Below are 19,381 nucleotides of genomic sequence, written 5' to 3'. Positions count from 1 at the left end.
GCCCATTTTCACTGGCAGAGCGCTCAGGCTACCACAGGCGCCCCTGACACAAGTGACGTTGAACCCTGGCCACGACCACCCCAGCCCCCCAAAGTCAAACACAACCCTGATGCAGCCCTCAATGAAATTGACTTTGACACCCCTGTTCTAGAAGACAGCATAAATAGTCCTGCAACTTACAAACCGTTCATTTAGTGGCCATTCAAAGTTACAATGGCACTGAAAAAAGCGACTTGTGAGCGTTTTTCACACTTACGACCATTGCAGCACCCCCATGATCACGTGATCAAAATTCAGACATCTGGCAATTGATTCATATTTATGACGGTTGCAGCGTGGTGTGATTCCCCCCCTTGTGTGACCTTCTGAGAAACAAAGTCAACAGGGGAGCCGGATTCCTTTAACAACCGTGTTACTCACTTTAAAACTCCAGTGACTCATTTAACAACCGTGACAAGAAATAGCAATAGCACTTAGACTTATATACCGCTTCACAGTGCTTTTACAGCCCTCTCTAAGCGGTTTACAGCGTCAGCCTATTGCTCCCAACAATCTGGGTCCTCATTTTACCGACCTCCGAAGGATGGAAGGCTGAGTCAGCCTTGAGCCTGGTGAGATTCGAACTGCCAAATTGCAGGCAGGCAACAGAAGTAGCCTGCAGTACTGCACTCTAACCACTGCGCCACCACAACTCTAGGTCATAAAATGGGGCAAAACTCACTTAACTGTCTCACTTAGCAACGGAAATTTGGGGCTCCATTGTGGTTGTAAGTCGAGGACACTTCTGAGGTAACATATCGTCTGTTCCCTAATATCAGCTTCAATTAAATTAGACGAATATTTTCTTGGTTATTATTTTCTCGTGAATTTTCAAAGCTAAACTCTCAAATCCCAGTCCTGGCTGGCCCCGCCCACCCTACCCCGCCACTCCCAGGAGTCCCCACGCGGCCTGTTTTGGATGCAGATAAGTGCAGGACATGCGCGGAGGCTCAGGGAGGGTGAAAAATGGGCCTACTAGAGTTCCGGAAGGCTGGAAACAGGCCTGTTTCCGGCCTCCAGAGAGTCTCCGGAGCCTGGAGAGGCCGTTTTCCGCCCTCCCGGAGGCTCAAAGAAAGCCTCCGGAGCCCGGGGAGGGCAAAAACGCCCCCCCCCCCCACTGCTGTGGTGCAGGAAGCCGACTAGGCCACGCTCACCATGGCCACGCCCACTCTGCAAATGGGCAGAGAACCCCTTGCTAAAATTTTTGAAGCCCACCCCGATCTCTTCCCTAATGTTTATCTTCCTGATAGATAGGAGAGTGGATGAATAGGCTGCTATATGCTTCTATGAGTTCTTTCGCCAGCTTTGGTTCTACGTAAATATGGAGCAAACTCTTAGCCAGAGTTTCTTGGCTGGATTACTCAGTATTTCCAAGCCAGAGCTTGGGGGAGTCTGAAGTTGAAGCCAAGAGGCAGGATCTTCCTTTCCTAAAAATGCACACTCAGTACTTTGTGCTTACAGGAAACTCAGAGATGCTTGCCATGTGAACACTCGGCGTGTGACTGTAGAGATTGTCCGTCATCCACATCATGGGTGTCCCAAAGCTGCTTTTTCAGGAGGCAACCGGACTTTCTGTTTTTTTTTTTTTAATTTTGAAGATGTTTCACTTCTCATCCAAGAAGCTTCTTCAGTTCTGACAGGATAGTGGACACCATTCCAAATTGGAAGTTCATCCCAAATTGTATAGCTAAAAAGTCTGTAGAGATTCTCAGTCATCCAGGTCTGGAAAAAGCACCTTTGTGACCTGGATGAACTGAGAATCTCTACAGACTTTTAGCTCTACAATTTGGAATGAACACCCTTTCAATGATGTGGGAGGAGGAATGGATTTCCAGAGGAAAGATTGCAGACTGCAGGAACCATTTGCACTACTCAGGTGACCCTGAGGACACTGATAAACCTCCAAGTGGCCTCAACGACCCTCTAAAAGGAAGTAAATGACCAGCTGTCTGCAAGGAATATAACTCCTTCCATTCCTCACCATTCTGCTAGAGCTGGAGAAGCTTCTTGGATGAGAAGTGAAACGTCTTCAAAAGAAAAAACAAAGTCCATTTGCCTCCTGAATTAAAGCAACTTTGGGACACTCTGTGTGTGAGACAGAGAAAGATCAAGGAGAAGATGTCTTCTTGAGTTTTGCTCCATTTTACGACCTTTCTTGCTTCGGTTGTTAAGTGAATCTCTGCAGTTGTTAAGTTTTTAACCCAGTTGTTAAGGGAATCTGGCTTCCCCATTGACTTTGCTTGTCAGAAGGTCACGAAAGGGGATCACGTGACCCCGGGACACAGCAACCGTCGTAAATATGAGTCAGTTGCCAAGCGTCTGAATTTTGATCGCGTGACCAAAATTCGTGGATGCTGCAAACGTCATAACTGTGAAAAACGATCCTAAGTCACTTTTTTTCAGTGCCGGTCACTAAATGAACCCTTGTAAGTTGAGGACTACCTCTATTTATGACGGTTTGCAGTGTGTCCCGGGGTCACGTGATCCTCTTTCGTGACCATCTGACAGGCAAAGTCAATGGGGAAACCCGATTCACTTACTGTTCTGACCTAGGCTTCCTGACACGGTAAAAAACACATCACACGGCCCGTGATGAGTCACAAAGAGTTGGTAAAGAGTCTGACAGAAGTCTGCCACAGTCCTTCGGGATAAGGCTGATAAGCACCCACCTTTATCTCCCTTGACATGCTGCCAAAGACCTAATTGGCAATTAGCTTTGCAAGGCCACACGGAGCACAGAGTCAAAACGGAGCTTCAGAATTTAAACCAACCAGCATGAACAAAGTTGCTTCCTGTAAAGGCTCACGTGCCTTTGCTTCTCCTTTATGTCTTATGGGAGGGGCCAATCATCTCCAAGTCCTACTCCTGAGTTGCCCCTTTTGTCTTAACTGTTCTTGCCTTCTGGCAGCTCTGCGCATGCGCGCACTGGGAACAGGCTCCCTTTGTTCCTCTTCCTCGCTGATGTCAGACTCTGGAGGCTCCAGAGTCAGCACATAACTCCCAGATGGCCCTGGTCCCATCTCTGCCTCCGACGCAGAGCCCTCGTCCGAGCCTTCCCCAGACTCCAGGACTGTCCCATGTTCCTCCCCAGCCTCCTCAGTGTCCGACTCTGCTGCCAGCAGACCACAACACTTACACCGTGTTACTAACTTAACACCTGCAGTGATTCACTTAAGAACGGAGGCAAGAAAAGTTGTAAACAGGGGGCAAAACTCACTTAACAAAGGTCTTGCTTAGCAATAGAGATTTTGGGCTCCATTGTGGTCATATGTTGAGGACTACCTATATTTTTCAGTCAGGTTTTAGTGCCGCGGGTACGTAGAAAAGCAATTTCCACCAACAATATTCATGTTAGCAAAGAGGGTCATTCTGCGGTTGAAAGAATTTGCTTGTTGTATGTTTAATGGGTATCCTTTCCCCGCTCTCCGTAACAGGTTCCATTACTCTCAAGGTACCTGCAACTCTTCAAGCTTCCCTGAAATTGTCTGGAACGAAGGTGGAAGTCAGTCCAGAGATCCAACTGCAGGATATCCAGACTGTCTCGAGAGAAAATCATGTCACAGTGACGGGTGAGATTTGTTTGATGACATCTGCTGAAAATAAATCACGTTTTCCAATGAAGCAAATTTTCTACAATGGGTGGGCTGCCTAATGTTTACTGAACAAGCCAGCATCATAACCCTTTTTTTTTCATCTTGGCCTGTTGGAACTAATCAGAGTTCTTGAATTCAGATGTGTTTGTGAATTCTGGTTAGTTTCAGCTCAGAAACAATGTTTTTGGACTTCAAGTTCTTGAGGGTTAAAGCAGAAGAGACATCAAATAATAGAAGAATGGAATGGAATGGAATAGAAATAGAAATAATAAAAATAGGAATAGGAATAGGAATAGAATGAATAGAATAGAAATAGAATTTGAACGAATGGAATGGAATGGAATTTGAATTTGAATGAATAGAATGAATAGAATAGAAATAGAATTCGAATGAATAGAATAGAACAGAACGAAACAAAACAAATAGAATTAGAATAGAATAGAATAGAATAGAATAGAATAGAATAGAATAGAATAGAATAGAATAGAATAGAATAGAATAGGTTTCATTATTTTTCCATCTCAAGCACTAAGTCCAAAAGCGGTTTCCAAATAAGAAACAAAAATAATTATGTTCTTTTCTATAATCAAAGCAGTCAATTTGGCCATCTCTGCCAACTCCGTCAATTTTTGCAGTCACGCACACAAATTTCCTCAGGGAAATTTGAAATATGTTCGCATTTGTAATATGGAAGAGAATCAAATGTTTTCTTGCTTTGTTTAATGCAGGTGTGTCCATCCCACACACTACAGGCCGCAGATACCACCGGACAGCTAATAATGCGGCCCCCACAAGATCGTAAACTTTTAACTTCATTATGTGATTTTTAGCAATAGTTACTAGATTATATATTTTATATTTGGCCCAAGACAATTCCTCTTCACTCAGTGCAGCTCAGACAAGCCAAAAAGGTTGAACATGCCTGGTTTAATTAAATATCTCTCTCCTTCCCTCTCTCCCTCCCCCCTCTCTCCCTCTCCCTCTCCCTCTCTTACTTGAGTGAGATTGAGAGAGAAATAGAGAGAAAGAGAGGGGGGGGATTGAGAGAGAGAGGTTGAGAGACAGAGAGGTTGAGAGACAGTGATTCAGTGAGAAAAAGATTGAGAGAGAGACAGAGGGAGAAAGAGATTGAGAAAGGGAGTGATTGAGAGAGAGATTGAGAGAGAGATTGAGAAAAAGAGAGAGAGAGATTGAGAGAGCCAGATTGAGAGAGAGAAAGATTGAGAGAGAGAGAAAGATTGAGAAAAAGAGAGAGAGATTGAGAGAGCCAGATTGAGAGAGAGAAAGAGAGAAATGGAGAGAGAAATTGAGAGAGACAGAGACAGAGAAATTGAGAAAAAGAGAGAGAGAGATTGAGAGGGAGACAATTGAGAGAAAGAGAGAAATTGAGAGAGAGACAGATTGAGAGAGAAATTGAGAGAGACAGACAGAGAAATTGAGAAAAAGAGAGAGAGAGATTGAGAGGGGGACAATTGAGAGAAAGAGAGAAATTGAGAGAGAGACAGATTGAGAGAGAAAGAGAGAAATGGAGAGAGAAATGGAGAGAGACAGAGACAGGGAAATTGAGAAAAAGAGAGAGAGATTGAGAGAGAGACAACTGAGAGAAAGAGAAATTGAGAGAGAGAGAGAGAGACAGATTGAGAAAGAGAGAAATTGAGAGAGACAGACAGAGAAATTGAGAAAAAGAGAGACATATTGAGAGAGAGACAGATTGAGAGAGAGAGAGAAATGGAGAGAGAAATTGAGAAAAAGAGAGAGACAGATTGAGAGAGAGAGATTGAGAGAGACAGAAAGAGAGAGGGGGATTGAGAGAGAGAGAAATTGAGAAAAAGAGAGCGAGCGAGCAAAACCACACACATTGACCAAAGCAAGTCTCTCCATATATCTTTAACATGACGTATCTCTCTGCTCTTCAATTTAGACTTTTCATCCAAATCATGTCCGGTTTCGTATTATCTAAAAACTTTGGCCGGACTTGCAAGCCACTTCATTTCCATGCTCCAAATGGAGCCCGTTAAACCGAAGGCTACATAGCTCCGAATAAAATAGGTTGACCTTGCTTGTCACAGTTAAGGAATGTCCTTGTTAATGGCGAGGAAGCCTACTTGGCTGACCGGTGATTTTATTTTATTTTAATAAGAATGGCCTTGACTGTGCAGCTGCTCAGGTTGTGCTGTTCATATTCGCAGAAAGAAAGTCCGTAGTCAGAAAGTTTATTTTGGAAGTGTAAAAAAATAAACCACTAGCAGCAACATGGGTCTTTCTTGAGGATTTGGGACAGGGGGTAGGGGGGCTTCCCAAATAGGAAACTAACCAGGCCCATCTGGCATTTATTTTCTACGACAAGAATAGTGTTAGAATAGTGGAAATGCACGTTATTTCCATAGCAAGGAAGATAAAGCAGGAATGGTTCAATGGATTGCTTTATTTAAAGAGGAAAATACCGTATTTTTCGGAGTATAAGACGCACCCTTTTCCCCCCTAAAAGGGGGTGAAAATTTAGGTGCGTCTTATACACCGAATGTAGCCCCGCCCACCCACTGGCCCCCACCCTTTGGCCTCTGCCTCGCAGCAGTTACCTCCTTGCAAGCAAGCAGCAAGAAAAAACAGCTCCTTTCAGTTTCAGCTCAGCCTAATTAGCACAAGTTGATTGGATCGGCCTCCGGACTCTCAGCTGATTTGCTCTCAGCTGTTATGCGCAAGGCTCTGCTGCTTGCTGCAAAGAGGTAAATTGCTGGAGCGGATTTTTTTTGTCCTTGTAATCAAACTATGCTGAAAACGAAACTGAAAGTAAAGCAGGCTGTTTGGTGTTTGCTGCACCAAACGAGGCAAAATTGCTCAGAGGCAGAGGCAGAGGGAGATTTCTTTTTTCTTCTTTTCTGCACCACAAAAGGTAGGTGCGTCTTATAGTCCGGTGCGTCTTATACTCTGAAAAATACAGTATGTTTTCTTATTTGGATATCACTTCTGGAATTTGTGCTTGCGAAGGAAAAAAAAAGACAAAACTTTGATTTTGGTTTTGTTGATTGGAAAGATTTGGTGTTATAGAAATGACTAGTTATATATATTAATGTGTAAAAGCAAAAAGTTGAGGCTGGAGCATGTTTATCTTGTACTATGCTGGGAAGGGTTGGAAGCAGGGGTGGTAATTCACTGACTTTCCCTACCGGTTCGCAAATGTGAGCACAAGCGCGCACGCATTTCTCTCACACGCATACGCACGGCGTTCCGCGCATGTGCTTTGCTGATGCGTGTGCCTTCCACGCATGTGCCCAGCCTCAAAAACGCGCCTAAATAGGATGACATAAAGCCAGGGTGGGCGGAACCACCTGTGATTTCTGCTACCGGTTCAGGTGAACCGATCCGAACCGGCTGAATACCTTTTCTTTCTTTCTTTTTTTCTTCCCTCTTGTATCTCACACCCTCTTTTTCTCATCCCCTTTCCTGCCCTTAGTTTCCTATTTTCTTTTCTTTTTCTTTTTCTTTTTGTATTTTATATTTTATATAATAAAATAAAAATGATACCAAAAAAAAAAAGAATAGTGTGAAAGACCGTAAACTCCCTATTTGAACCTGGAGAGAAGTTGCATAAGCAACACTTCTCTGTGGGGGCACCTACCCTCTGGAACGAGTTGCCTCTGGAGATACGGCAGATCCCAGATCTGCGCACTTTCCGCCGTGCCTTAAAGACGTTTTTGTTTCATCAAGCCGGGCTGACCTGACCATACTTTTTAAATTGCTTTAATTTTAAATTGCTAAATTATGGGTTTTAATATGGGGGTGTTTTAACTGTGGGCCAAATTAATTTAATTGGTTTTTAATATTGTTTTAATTTTTGTATTTTCTGTATTTTATCTGCTGGCTGTTCACCGCCCCGAGTCCTTCGGGAGAAGGGCGGTATACAAATATAATAAACATAACATAACATAACACGCTTGGCAAATTCCTTTGGCGAGAGCGAAGGAGCAGTTTATCAATGTTTTTATGCTGCCTTATGAATCTCAGAGCCACCGTTAATTGGGTAATATTAAAAAGTTGAATTCCATCATTTTATATTGAGCAACCTGTTCTATACCCCAGAGAAAAGGGCAAGGTTAACCAACACTGTTTCAAGGATAATGGTCCATAATAAATGCATCTCCATAAACCTGCACTTGTGACTGTACGATTAAATAAATAGTTTGGCCAAATAAATCACCGTTTAGAGAGAATGGGAGAACGGGGCAGGAGATGGTTATTCTGCTTTAGCTATTTTATAGCTCCAAAATAGATGATTGCCTCGGGAAGTGGTCCCGTTTTCCGATTTGCTTAATCATGTGAAAGCAATTGAAATATTGGTGAGAATTATTTATCCCCCACCGTACAGTAAACGATATTGTTATTATTTGGGTGCTCACCAGCGGTGGGTTTCAGATTTCGTTACCAACAGTTCACCGGTTCTGTGCTGGGTGAATTTAAGTTCGCCCAGCACAGAAAATGTGAGTGCGTGCGCCCGGCCTTCCACGCATGTGCCCAGACTCAAAAACATGCCTAAATATGACGGCTATCAGCATTCTGATGCTGCCATAAAAAGGAGGAGACGAGGCTTGACTTTTCACCTACTTATTTTCTCTGTAGATAATATCCCCTAGGAGATGGGATGGGAGGGGGGACATTCCTGTGGGTTGAGGTCAGAAGCTGGGGAGACTGACTTGGAAGATAGCCAATGAGAAGATGAGAATTGGGGAACGGAAAGGGAAGGGTTTGGGGGTCAGAAGGTTAGTATCAGCTGCGACGAAGTCAGGGCCAGATCTGTTGTACTCAATAAATGGAATATTTCAGCAAAGATTAATTGTTTGGGAGTGCAATTTATTTGAGATGACATCGAAACCTGACAACGGCATAGAGGCGGGGCGGGGGGTGGCCCCACCCATGATTTCCACTACCGGTTCGAGTGAACTGGTCCGAACCGGCTGAATACCACCTCTCGTGCTCACATAGTCAGCCAGATATTTAGACTCGATGTGGCATTATTGTCCACTTGTCGAATCAAAAATCAAGTTTATTACAGTCAAAGACCAGAAACCTTTCCACTTGTTGAATATGTTCCAAGGATCTGGAATAGGTAGATTTGTTGTTTAAAATATTAGATGTCGATACGTTAAGGATATTACTGCAAGTTGTGAGCTGTTCTTGGTAAAGCTGCCATTAAGGTGGTCCTCGACTTACAACCACAATGGAGCCCAACATTTCTGTTGTTAAGTGAGATGTCTGTTAAGTGAGTTTTGCCCCATGTTACAATTTTCTTGCCACCGTTCCTAAGTGAATCACTGCAGTTGATAAGATAGTAACCCGGTTGTTAAGTGAATCTGGCTTTCCCATAGACTTTGCTACTCAAAAGGTCACGAAATCACATGACTTCGGGACATAGCGACGGTGATAAGTATGAACCAGATGCCAAGCGTCTGACTTTTGCTCACATGATTGTGGGGTTGTAATTGGGAAAAACGGTCATAAGTCCCTTTTTTCAGCACTGTCATAACTTTGAACATTCACTCAATGAACCGTTGTAGGTTGAGGACTACCTGCATATGCATTTGTTCTTAGGGCTTGCTCTGCTGTAGAAAAGACACACTTGTTCTGACCCAGCTCCCCAAACACGACAAACCGTCTGAAGTTAACTCAAAGATTCCTTTATTAGGAGCGCCAGCAGCCCCGGCAAGAAGTTTCTCTCTCACCACAGGCTAACAAGTCTGTCCGGCAGGGAGATGAATAGTTGTTTGCCACATCTATTCATCTCCACCCCCTGCCTTTTATCCCCAGAGTTAGATTGGGGCTTCTCTAGCAGTGGTGGCTCTTCCGTCCCGAGGACCAGCCCATAGATTTCCACTACTCTCCTCTCCTCTGCCTTCTGCACATCCGTGCGTCAGGCACTGGGCCCAGCTGTTCCTCCTCTTCCCCATCAGCCACTCCAGACTTGGGGGCTGTTGACTCTCCATCTGAGGGCTGACGGACGGCCCAGGCTCCTACTCTCTCTCTCTCTCTCTCTCTGACAGCTCCATTCCCTCTTCCCCCGCGGAGCTCTCCGGTTGCGGGGATGCTGACCCTGACTCGCACACCTCCTTCTCCTCCCCCTCCTCTGATTTGGCTGTTGGAGGGGCCGGTGGCCAGCAGGCCACCACAACGTGTTATTGATAATAAGAAAATGCTTTATCAGGGGTCATTCATGCCATTATCCATTTGGTGAGTTGGTCCCTTTGTGTGAGAAATAAGGTATTAGGAAGAGCGATCTCTTCCCAAATTTAGAATCTTGTTCATTTACCTTTGTAGATTCAGCCTGTCTCCCATTCTTTGGTTTTTAACAGGATGGATTTGATTTAAATCGAGTTGATTCAAATCACAATTTAAATCATGATTTAAATCACTAGTAAAAAGGCTTGATTTAAATCAGCTCGACTTAAATCCTAATTTTTAAAGAGCAACTGTCATCTCTGCTGCTCCTTTGACCCACTGTTGACTCACCGATAGTCCCAGAGTTGCAGAATATACAGCCTCCTGCTACATAACTAAGCTCCATTTCACGCTGAATAAACTAAATTATTTATGTATCTTAAATAGAAAACTATGTTACGATAGATTTTTACCCCAAAAGTTTTTTATTAAAATAAATTCGATAAAAATCAAAAAAATCCGATTTAAATTTAAAAAATCTGATTTTTTTTGATTTTTTTAAAAAAATCATTGATTTTTATCCACCCTGGTTTTTAAGCATTGTATGAAACCTTCAGACTGCTAATACTGTTGCCTGAAGATTGAAATGTTTTCAATTTTTGTAAGGTTTTTTTTTTAAGATATTCACTTAGGCTTTTGTTATGTTTTGGTAGGAAGACATTGAGTATATAAAATAAATTAATTGTAGCGGAAAACAGCTGTTTACATCTGGAAAACTCTGGGCCAAAATGGAGGGGGAAGAGGTTTAATTCAGCTCTTACTGTAAGATCATATTAAAAGGTACGGAATTAATCCTCATCATGTTACAGTGTTTACTACTTGCACACTCCCACATAAATAATTGGTCTATAACTCTGTTGTTAGAGTAAAAAAAAAAAAAGCTGCATAGAGAGTTTACCTATATGCAGAGGTGGGTTTCAGCAGGTTCTGACCAGTTCTGGAGAACCGGTAGCGGAAATTCTGACTGGCCCCGCCCCCATCTATTCTCTGCCTCCTGAGTCCCAGCTGATCAGGAGGAAATGGGGATTTTGCAGTAACCTTCCCCTGGATTGGGGAGGGAATGGAGATTTTACAGTATCCTTCCCCTGCCACGCCCACCAAGCCACGCCCACCAAGCCACACCCACAGAACCAGTAGTAAAAAATTTTGAAACCCACCACTGCCTATATCCGTGATGGTGAACCTATGGCACGTGTGCCACAGGTGGCACGCAGAGCCATATCTGTGGGCACGCCAGCGTTGCCCTAGCTCAGCTCCAGCGCACATGCGCATGCAGGCCAGCTGATTTTCGGGCCTTCCGGGCCCACTGGAAGTCAGGAAATGGGCCGTTTCCGGCCTCCAGAGGGCCTCCGGGGGGGGGGGGGGGGTTGGGGAAGGGTTTTTGCCCTTCCCAGGCTCCTAGAAAGGCTCTGGAGCCTGGGGAGGTGAAAAACGGGCTTTCCGGTCCCACTGTGCCATCGCGTGCCAATAGCAGGGAGAGCGCGGGGGGGGTCACATGCACAGTGGGGTGGGGTGCACTGAATTATGGGTGTGGGCACATGCACGTGCGACACCCCTGCGCTCCCCCCGCTTTTGGCACGCGATGGCAAAAAGGTTAGCCATCACTGGCCTATATGATCAATGGAAGTCCAACAACTGCTAACGGCTGCATTTATTTTGACATCAGGTCAAAGTCTAGTCGCGTTTTTTTACTGAACAACCTCAAAGATAGGGAACAAAGGATGTAACATGCTCTCTGCAACATACCCGTTGCGGTATCCTAGCTCAACAATGGAGTCCAGGTTAAAGCAAATACAGAACAGAGAGGGTTGCACGTTCACTCCAGCAAAGGTTTGTGCAACCCTCTCCGGCCGGGGAGCATAACCGCTTCCTGGCTCGCGTATTTCTTACCGCGCCCACTTCCCCACCGGTAGATCTCCATGAGTGAGAAGCTGTGCGCTCCTCCGGTCCTCCTGGGGCGGCTCGCCTCCCCGCTGGCAACTTCTCCTTCTCCTGGCTGCTCCAGGAGCAGCCTGTCTGTTACCCGGCGAGAACGGCCTGCCACCACAGCCTGCTCTCTCTGCCCCGGCAGTTGCGCCTGATGCTGCCAGAGAAGCAGCAGCATGAGAACCGCTCTTGCTGGGAGCAATGGGGTGGCGGTGGCAGGAGCAGCAGGCCAGGGCTTCCCTCCCTCCCTCCAGAGGCCTGGGGCTATGCCAGAAGTCTGCTCGGGCGAGGAGACAAGGAAGCCCCGGACGGTCCAACCTTGCCACCACCGCCCCCTCGCCCTTGGCGGCAGCGGTTATCATACAGGAGCAGCTGGAAGGGGAGAGGGGATGGCAGCAGGCTGCGGCAGCAGACAGTTCGAGCCGGCTAAGAGGCAACGTTCCTCCTCCTGCCAGCCTCGAGCTCAGCTCCGGGCAGCATCCCCCACAGCCATACCTGGCTTCTCCCTGCGGCAGCCCATGTGGATCCCAGGCAGCGCAACTTCGGGGCTTTTCCTCATGGTGGCGGTGACGAGGCAGGCAGGCAGCCAGGTGCATGGGAGCGACTGGCGGCAGCGCTCCTGGCTGGCACAGGGTGGAGTCCCGGGGCTGCATGTGGGCAATGACAGTGGGCGGGGTAAGCAAGCCGCGACCGGGCCGGGAACCGGTTCGGGGGCGTGGCCAGCCAATCTTATTACCGGTTCTCCGAACTACTAAATTTTTTTACTACCGGTTCTTGCGAACCGGTGCAAACCGGGAGCAATCCACCACTGTGTCTTTGGCTGCTGTGCCATTTTGCCAGTTTCCCATCCCCACCTGGCCTATGGCAACTTGAGAGCAGGCCAGGGATGCTTTGCGAGTTGACATTATGCATATGATATAAATATGCATATTAAATCCACTGTTATTTGAAACGTATCCTGCCATTGTTCCTCGTTATACCTCTTGTGGATTTATTCTATGGCCTGAGAGTGATGTATGTTTTCCTTCTCTGGACTATGTCCATGATCTAATACTGTACAGTCAGGGGAGATGAATAATTTTCAACTCGACATTCCAGAGAGAGGTGAAATTGCCGAACGAAGAGCTTTTCCCATAAATCATGTTAGCTAAGTGTTTTTACACACCACCGCAAATGTCTTTCCAACTTTTTTTTTTACTCGTTTAAACAAAGCTTTGCTGGGGTCCTCTCGAACCCGGTTCAGTTTGCTTATAGCCCTTGTATTCTAAATCCAGAAGCCGAAAATAGATCCTGGGAAAAAAAAAACCCGGTGATAACCACCACAGAAATAAGCCCTTGGATTCCAGCTTGCATGGAGCGGGACAGGCCTTCATTTTTCATTTCAGGAAACAGCTGCTTAAGCTGTCTTAAAGCTCTCGAAGATGGTTAGAACGAGGTTGGAAAAAGTGCTGTACAAACGTTGCCGAGTAGCTTAGAAGAAGGCATAACAGGAACAAGGCGTGAATATTCAGAGAGAATACAGGTGTTCCTCGACTTACGACCATGATGGAGCCCAAAATTTATGTTGCTAAGCGAGACATACCTGAAGTGAGTTTTGCTCTGTTGGAAATGTCCTTCTGGGTTCAGTTCCAAGTGGGGAAAAAGACACCGGATTCATGGAAATTGCTTGGAAAGAAGGTTTATCGATGAACAGGATCACACGGCTTGAGATCCTGGGCAGAAATAGGGCAGAGATGCTGAGAGTGCCTGGATTTTACGCCCTCTCTGGCCTTTTGAATTTGAGCTTGTATTCTGATTGGTTTGTCAGACTCCCATGGGGCCATGCAGGGGTAACTTTGTAGGTTGTCTGTGTCCCAGGCTTGGTTGACTCTTGCTGGGTGATGATGTAATGTAAATTCCTACTATGGCTCTGCCTGAAGGAGGTCAATCTTGGTTATGTAGAATAAACTGGCCCAGGCCTTAAAGGTGTGGGGAGGCTGACTTTCTGCCTCCCTTTTAGGGGAAATATTCTGCCCTTTTAATATTTCCTCAAATATCTCATTTTCCTAGGAGAGGGGTGGGTGCTAACTTCCTACAGCTCCATTGTATGACCTTTCCTGCCACGGTTGTTAAGTGAATCATTCCAGTCGTTAACTTAGTTAACACTGTGAGCCTGGTTTCCCCATTGACTTCCCCATTGACCTTGCTGGTTAGAAGGTCTTCAATGTGAATTAGTTGCCAACTGTCTGAAGCAGTGGTGAAATTTGTTACTACCGGTTCTGTGGGCGTTGCTTGGTGGGGGGGGGGGGGAATGTGACTGGATGGGTGTGGCCAACTTTTCTTTTTTTTTTTTTTACTTTTAAAAGCATTTTTTCTACAACCTCTTCGGTTGTAGAAAAAATGCTTTTAAAAGGCTCTGACGATCCCAGCTGAGTTGCCTGATCGTCAGAGGCTTTTAAAAGCGTTTTTTTTTCTACCGAAGGCTCTGACAATCAGGCAACTCAGCTGAGATCATCAGAGCCTTTTAAAAGCATTTTTTTACAACCTCTTCGGCCGAAGTGGTTGTAGAAAAAAATGCTTTTAAAAGCCTCTGACGATCCCAGCTGAGTTGCCTGATCGTCAGAGGCTTTTAAAAGCGTTTTTTTTCTACCGAAGGCTCTGACAATCAGGCAACTCAGCTGGGATCGTCAGAGGCTTTTAAAAGCATTTTTTTCTACAACCACTTCGGCCGAAGTGGTTGTAGAAAAAAAATGCTTTTAAAAGGCTCTGACGATCCCAGCTGAGCCGCGCGATCATCGGAGGCTTTTTTATTTACTTTTAAAAGCATTTTTTCGGCGGAAGAAAAAATGCTTTTAAAAGTAAAAAAAAAAAAAGCCTCTGATGATCGCGCGGCTCAGCTGGGCATGGGGGGGGCAGGGATTTTTGCTACCGGTTCTCCAAACCACCTGCCGCCATCGCTACCGGATCGGGCGATCCGGTCCAAACTGGGAGCATTTCACCCCTGGACTGAAGTTTTCATCCACCACCAGCAGCAGCAACGTAGCTGAAAATCTGTACACATTCAAAAAAAAAAAAAAAAAGTCCTTCTGCTCCAGTAAATATTTTGTTTTGTCAATGGAAGTAGTATTCTTTTTTTTTTTTTTTCCCCCTTCAACCAGCAGACAGTAATTGATCTGGTCCCAGTGATTGCTGCATTCGCGGATTGTACTTCAATGCCCTCCGTCGTTTTCAAAATGTTTTGGACTGTTGAGAGTTCCCTGCAAACAAGAACCCAACAAACGTAATCCGGTCACCCAATCGGATCGAAGCATTTAAATATTTTCTGGATAGAAATTCAGCTGTTCCCATTTAAAAAGTGAGGACTTGGTGATGTTTACTTCCATGGCAGCTGGAAGTTCTTAAATACTTCTAAAAATTGCTTCCAGTTTATCCCAGTGGTGAAACGTCCCCTGTTTTAATTATGTTTCAAAACAGAGAGTTCTGTTTCATTTCCCATACCATATGCAGGTAGTCCTCGACTTACAACAGTTCATTTAGTGACTGTTTGGAATTGCAACGGCAACGGAAAAAAAGGGACATGACTATTTTTCATAGTCACGTGATCATGATTCAACTGCTTGGCCACTGACTCATATTTATGACCGGTTGCAGTGTCCCTGTTGTGGCCCGTACGCGGCCTGTGCAGATTGTAGCTGATTCAGACAGCGAGGAGGCTGGTGTGGTGCTGCTCCAGCAGCCTGTGCAGCTGGCACTCGAGTCGGACAATGAGGAGGCTGGAGAAGATGTGGTGCCAGAGGCGGGGATTCAGCCAGGGCCTTCAGAACCTCCAGAAACTGCCTTAAGTGAAGAGGATGAAGAGGAGGAGCCTCTTCTCGATGCACAGGCGCGCAGAGCTGCCAAAAGGCAGGAGTGGCTCCTCAGGAGGAGATCTCATCGAGAGTAAGGCTTGGGGCTAATTGGCCACTCCCTTAGCCTATTTAAGGAGGAACGCCGACTGAAGCAATTTGCAGGGAACAACTTCGTTCACATACCTTCGTGTCTTGTCTTCCTTATCTTATCAGCTTCCTGCAAATTGCTTCTGGGCATTCTGCCAACCACAGTAAGCTTTCAGTATTATTCTTTGAATTCTTGACGGCTGTTAATGCAGTTAATTAACAGCCGTTGTTGTAAAAGACTGGTTTATTCAGTAAACTAAGGTTTGAACGGACTTTGTGTGTGCTGCGTTCTTTGGGGTCCGTAGCTGGGGCAGAACAGTCCCTGGATCACGTGATCCCCTTTTGCGACCTTCTGACAAACTAAGTCAATGGGGGAAGCCAGATTCACTTAACAACCGTGTTACCATCTTAACAATTGCCGTGATTCACTTAACAACCGTGGCAAGAAAGGGTCATAAAATGGGACAAAATTCACTTAACAACTGTCGCGCTTAGCAACCCAAAAAAATTGAGCTCAGTTGTGTTTGTAAGTCAAGGACTATGTGTAGTAATCTACTAATTGGAGTAATGAATAGACTGCAAATTTACCTATGTTGATTTGATAGAATCTGTCAGATTAAAAGGCTGGAAATATGTTGTAACTCAGTTTAGAGATATTTATGTCCCTTTGTTTCATGACACGCTTGAACATTTTTCTGAATTCATTACCTGAGAGATTGTTACCTTTTGAGTTGGTTCCAAAATATTAATAATTCTCTTCAGTGTACAGTGGGAGTCATCTATAAGGTAAAGGTAAAGGTTCCCCTCGCACATATGTGCTAGTCGTTCCCGACTCTAGGGGGCAGTGCTCATCTCCGTTTCAAAGCCGAAGAGCCAGCGCTGTCCGAAGACGTCTCCGTGGTCATGTGGCCGGCGTGACTCAATGCCAAAGGCCCACAGAACGCTGTTACCTTCCCACCAAAGGTGGTCCCTATTTTTTCTACTTGCATTTTTTTACGTGCTTTCAAACTGTTAGGTTGGCTGAAGCTGGGACGAGTAACGGGAGCTCACCCTGTTACGCGGCACTAGGGATTCGAACCGCTGAACTGCCGACCTTTCGATCGACAAGCTCAGCATCCTAGCCAATGAGCCACCACGTCCCTACTTAAAATATAAAATATATAATATATAAAATATATTTTTAAAATATAAAATATATTGTATATTTCTATAAAATATAGAAGACTCTTAATAATGTGTGAAAATAACTAACTATTCTTTTTTCCAGGTCATATGGATCAAAAGGATGCAAAAAGAAAATGTATTAAAGCGGAGACACAATATGGCACAGTCCATCTCAAAAATCAAAGCTGGTTCCAATCTTTGAAACTGAAGATTCCTTGACAATACTTACTTTATAAATATAGATAAAACAATGAAAAGTGACCGCTTAAGATTATACTTCCTAATAATAAAAATGTGAATGTTACTTCTCTGAATTGGAGAAATGTTCATCTTTTTGATGAGGTCATTAAAGAGAGATCCAAGCTGGAACTAAGGAGAAATTTCCTGACAAGGAAAACAATTAATCAGTGGAACAACTTGCCTCCTGGAGTTATGGGTGCTCCATCACTGGAGGTCTTCAAGAAAAGATAGGGAGCACGGTTATGGGTGCTCCATCACTAGAGGTCTTCAAGAAAAGATAGGGAGCACGGTTATGGGTACTCCATCACTGGAGGTCTTCAAGAAAAGATAGGGAGCATGGTTATGGATGCTCCATCACTGGAGGTCTTCAAGAAAAGATAGGGAGCATGGTTAAGGGTGCTCCATCACTGGAGGTCTTCAAGAAAAGATAGGGAGCACAGTTAAGGGTACTCCATCACCGGAGGTCTTCAAGAAAAGATAGGGAACACGGTTATGGGTACTCCATCACTGGAGGTCTTCAAGAAAAGATAGGGAGCACGGTTATGGATGCTCCATCACTGGAGGTCTTCAAGTGTCCAGGTTTTCTCCAAAGAAAAAGAAAAACAAAGCCATACCTTTTCCTTCACAGTTTTTTAAGAACAACAACAACAACAAAGAGGAATATTGTTTCACAAGGACTTTGTTACCAATAAATGAAAAGAATCTCTTTCTTATTTTTCTTTTTTTAAAGTACATTCCCCACCCCCCCCCACAAACAAAAAGGATTGGCGGCTTTTAAACATCAGACACCTTTTAGGGATCTTCTGCAAGGCTTCCTGGCGAGATCAAACTTTCTTCCACGGCTTGCTCCGTGATGGTTTCCACCAGAGGAAGTTTGATTTGTTCGAAGTCTTTTTCTCCCAAACTCCCTACGATGCTCGGTCGCGCCGCCGCCATCGTGCTGAACCGACGCTTTTTCAGTTTCTTCGGCGCGGTCAATTCGTCACCGCTGACCCCATAACTGAACCATAAAGGCGGTTCGTCATCGTTATATTCGTATTTCTGGAGCCTCGGCGCGTAATTTGAAACAGCTGGTCTGAAATAAAAATGCGGGAGATGGCCTGTTTAGTGATTTCACTAATCACAGTTCAGGACTCTAGAATATAGATCTTGCCGGCTTGTTAATTACAGGTAGTCTTCGACTTAACGGCCATAATTGAGCCTAACATTTCTGTTGCTAAGCGAGACAGTTGTTAAGTGAACTTTGCCCCATTTTGCAGCCTTTTGTTCTGACCCAGGCTCTTTTAAAAAGCAGGATGCAGAGTCTTGGTCCCGGCAAAACCTCTTTTATTTACACGACTGTGAATTCTTTTCATTCACGGCCAGCAAGGCCTGTCCAAACAGTTTTCCAAAGGAATATTTATCAACACAGACCTTATCTCGCTTGGCAAGCTGCCACATAACTAGTTTCCAAACGCAGTACAAGGCAAAACTTGGCACAGAGTGAGAGACTCTGTGCCAAGTTTTGCCTTGTACTGCGTTTGGAAACTAGTTATGTGTTATGGCCCATCAGCGGCCTGTGCGGATTGTAGCTGATTCTGATAGTAAGGAGGCTGGTGTGGTATTGCGACAACAGCCTGTGCAGCTGGCACCCGAGTCAGACAATGAGGAGGCTGGAGAAGTTGTGCCAGAGGCAGGGATTCAGCCAGGGCTTTCAGAACCTCCAGAAGCTCCTTTAAGTGAAGAGGACAAAGAGGAGGAGCCTCTTCTCGATGCACGGGCGCGCAGAGCTGCCAAAAGGCAGAAGTGGCTCCTCAGGAGGAGGTCTCCTTGAGAGTAAGGCTTGGGGCTAATTGACCACTCTCTTAGCCTATTTAAGGAGGAACGCCGACTGAAGCAATTTGTAGGGAACAACTTTAGTTCACTCTCCTTCGCGTCTGGATTCTCTGCAAATTGTTTCTGGGCTTTCTGCCAACCTTGGTAAGATTGTGATTCCTTTATCTTTGGTTTCTTGTAAGCCGTTAAGAAAGTTTTATTAACAGCCTTTGTTTTGAAAAAGACTGAGTTATTTTAGTAAATGAAGTTTTTTACAAACTTTGTGTGTGCTGTGTTCTTTGGGATCCGTAGCTGGGGCAGAAGATTACGTGGCAGCTTGTCAAGCGAGATAAGGTCTCGGAAGAAACGAATTGTTTCCTGCAAAAGCCCACTCCCTGTTCACTCCTCTTTTGTTTCCTATGGGAGGGGCCAATCACCTCCAAGCTTTACTCCCTAGTCGACCCTGCTTTCTTAGTTGTTCTTGTCTTCTGGCAGCTCTGC

At 45.1% G+C, this 19,381-nt stretch overlaps 2 protein-coding genes across 2 annotated transcripts in view; one reads left to right on the top strand and one right to left on the bottom strand.

Moving 5' to 3' along the window:
- Positions 1-17,105, top strand: part of FAM185A (family with sequence similarity 185 member A) — a 66,010-nt gene extending 48,905 nt beyond the window's left edge. Inside the window, exons 7-8 of the mRNA XM_070947374.1 lie at positions 3,474-3,608; positions 16,950-17,105. Of these exons, the coding sequence (XP_070803475.1) occupies positions 3,474-3,608; positions 16,950-17,065 (251 nt within the window). The 3' untranslated portion in view covers positions 17,066-17,105. The remainder of the gene's footprint in view (positions 1-3,473; positions 3,609-16,949) is intronic.
- Positions 17,106-17,878: 773 nt separating this feature from the next.
- The window catches only part of FBXL13 (F-box and leucine rich repeat protein 13), an 87,648-nt gene continuing 86,145 nt past the window's right edge, over positions 17,879-19,381 (bottom strand). Inside the window, exon 21 of the mRNA XM_070947377.1 lies at positions 17,879-18,161. Within this exon, the coding sequence (XP_070803478.1) occupies positions 17,879-18,161 (283 nt within the window). The remainder of the gene's footprint in view (positions 18,162-19,381) is intronic.

The sequence above is a fragment of the Pituophis catenifer genome, unplaced genomic scaffold, assembly GCF_029215685.1.
Source record: "Pituophis catenifer annectens isolate HBS135680 unplaced genomic scaffold, rPitCat1.0.hap2 SCAF_7, whole genome shotgun sequence".
NCBI classification, from domain to species: Eukaryota; Metazoa; Chordata; class Lepidosauria; order Squamata; family Colubridae; genus Pituophis; species Pituophis catenifer.
Note: the sequence above shows the minus strand (reverse complement) of the source record. Positions and strands in the feature narration are given on the sequence as shown.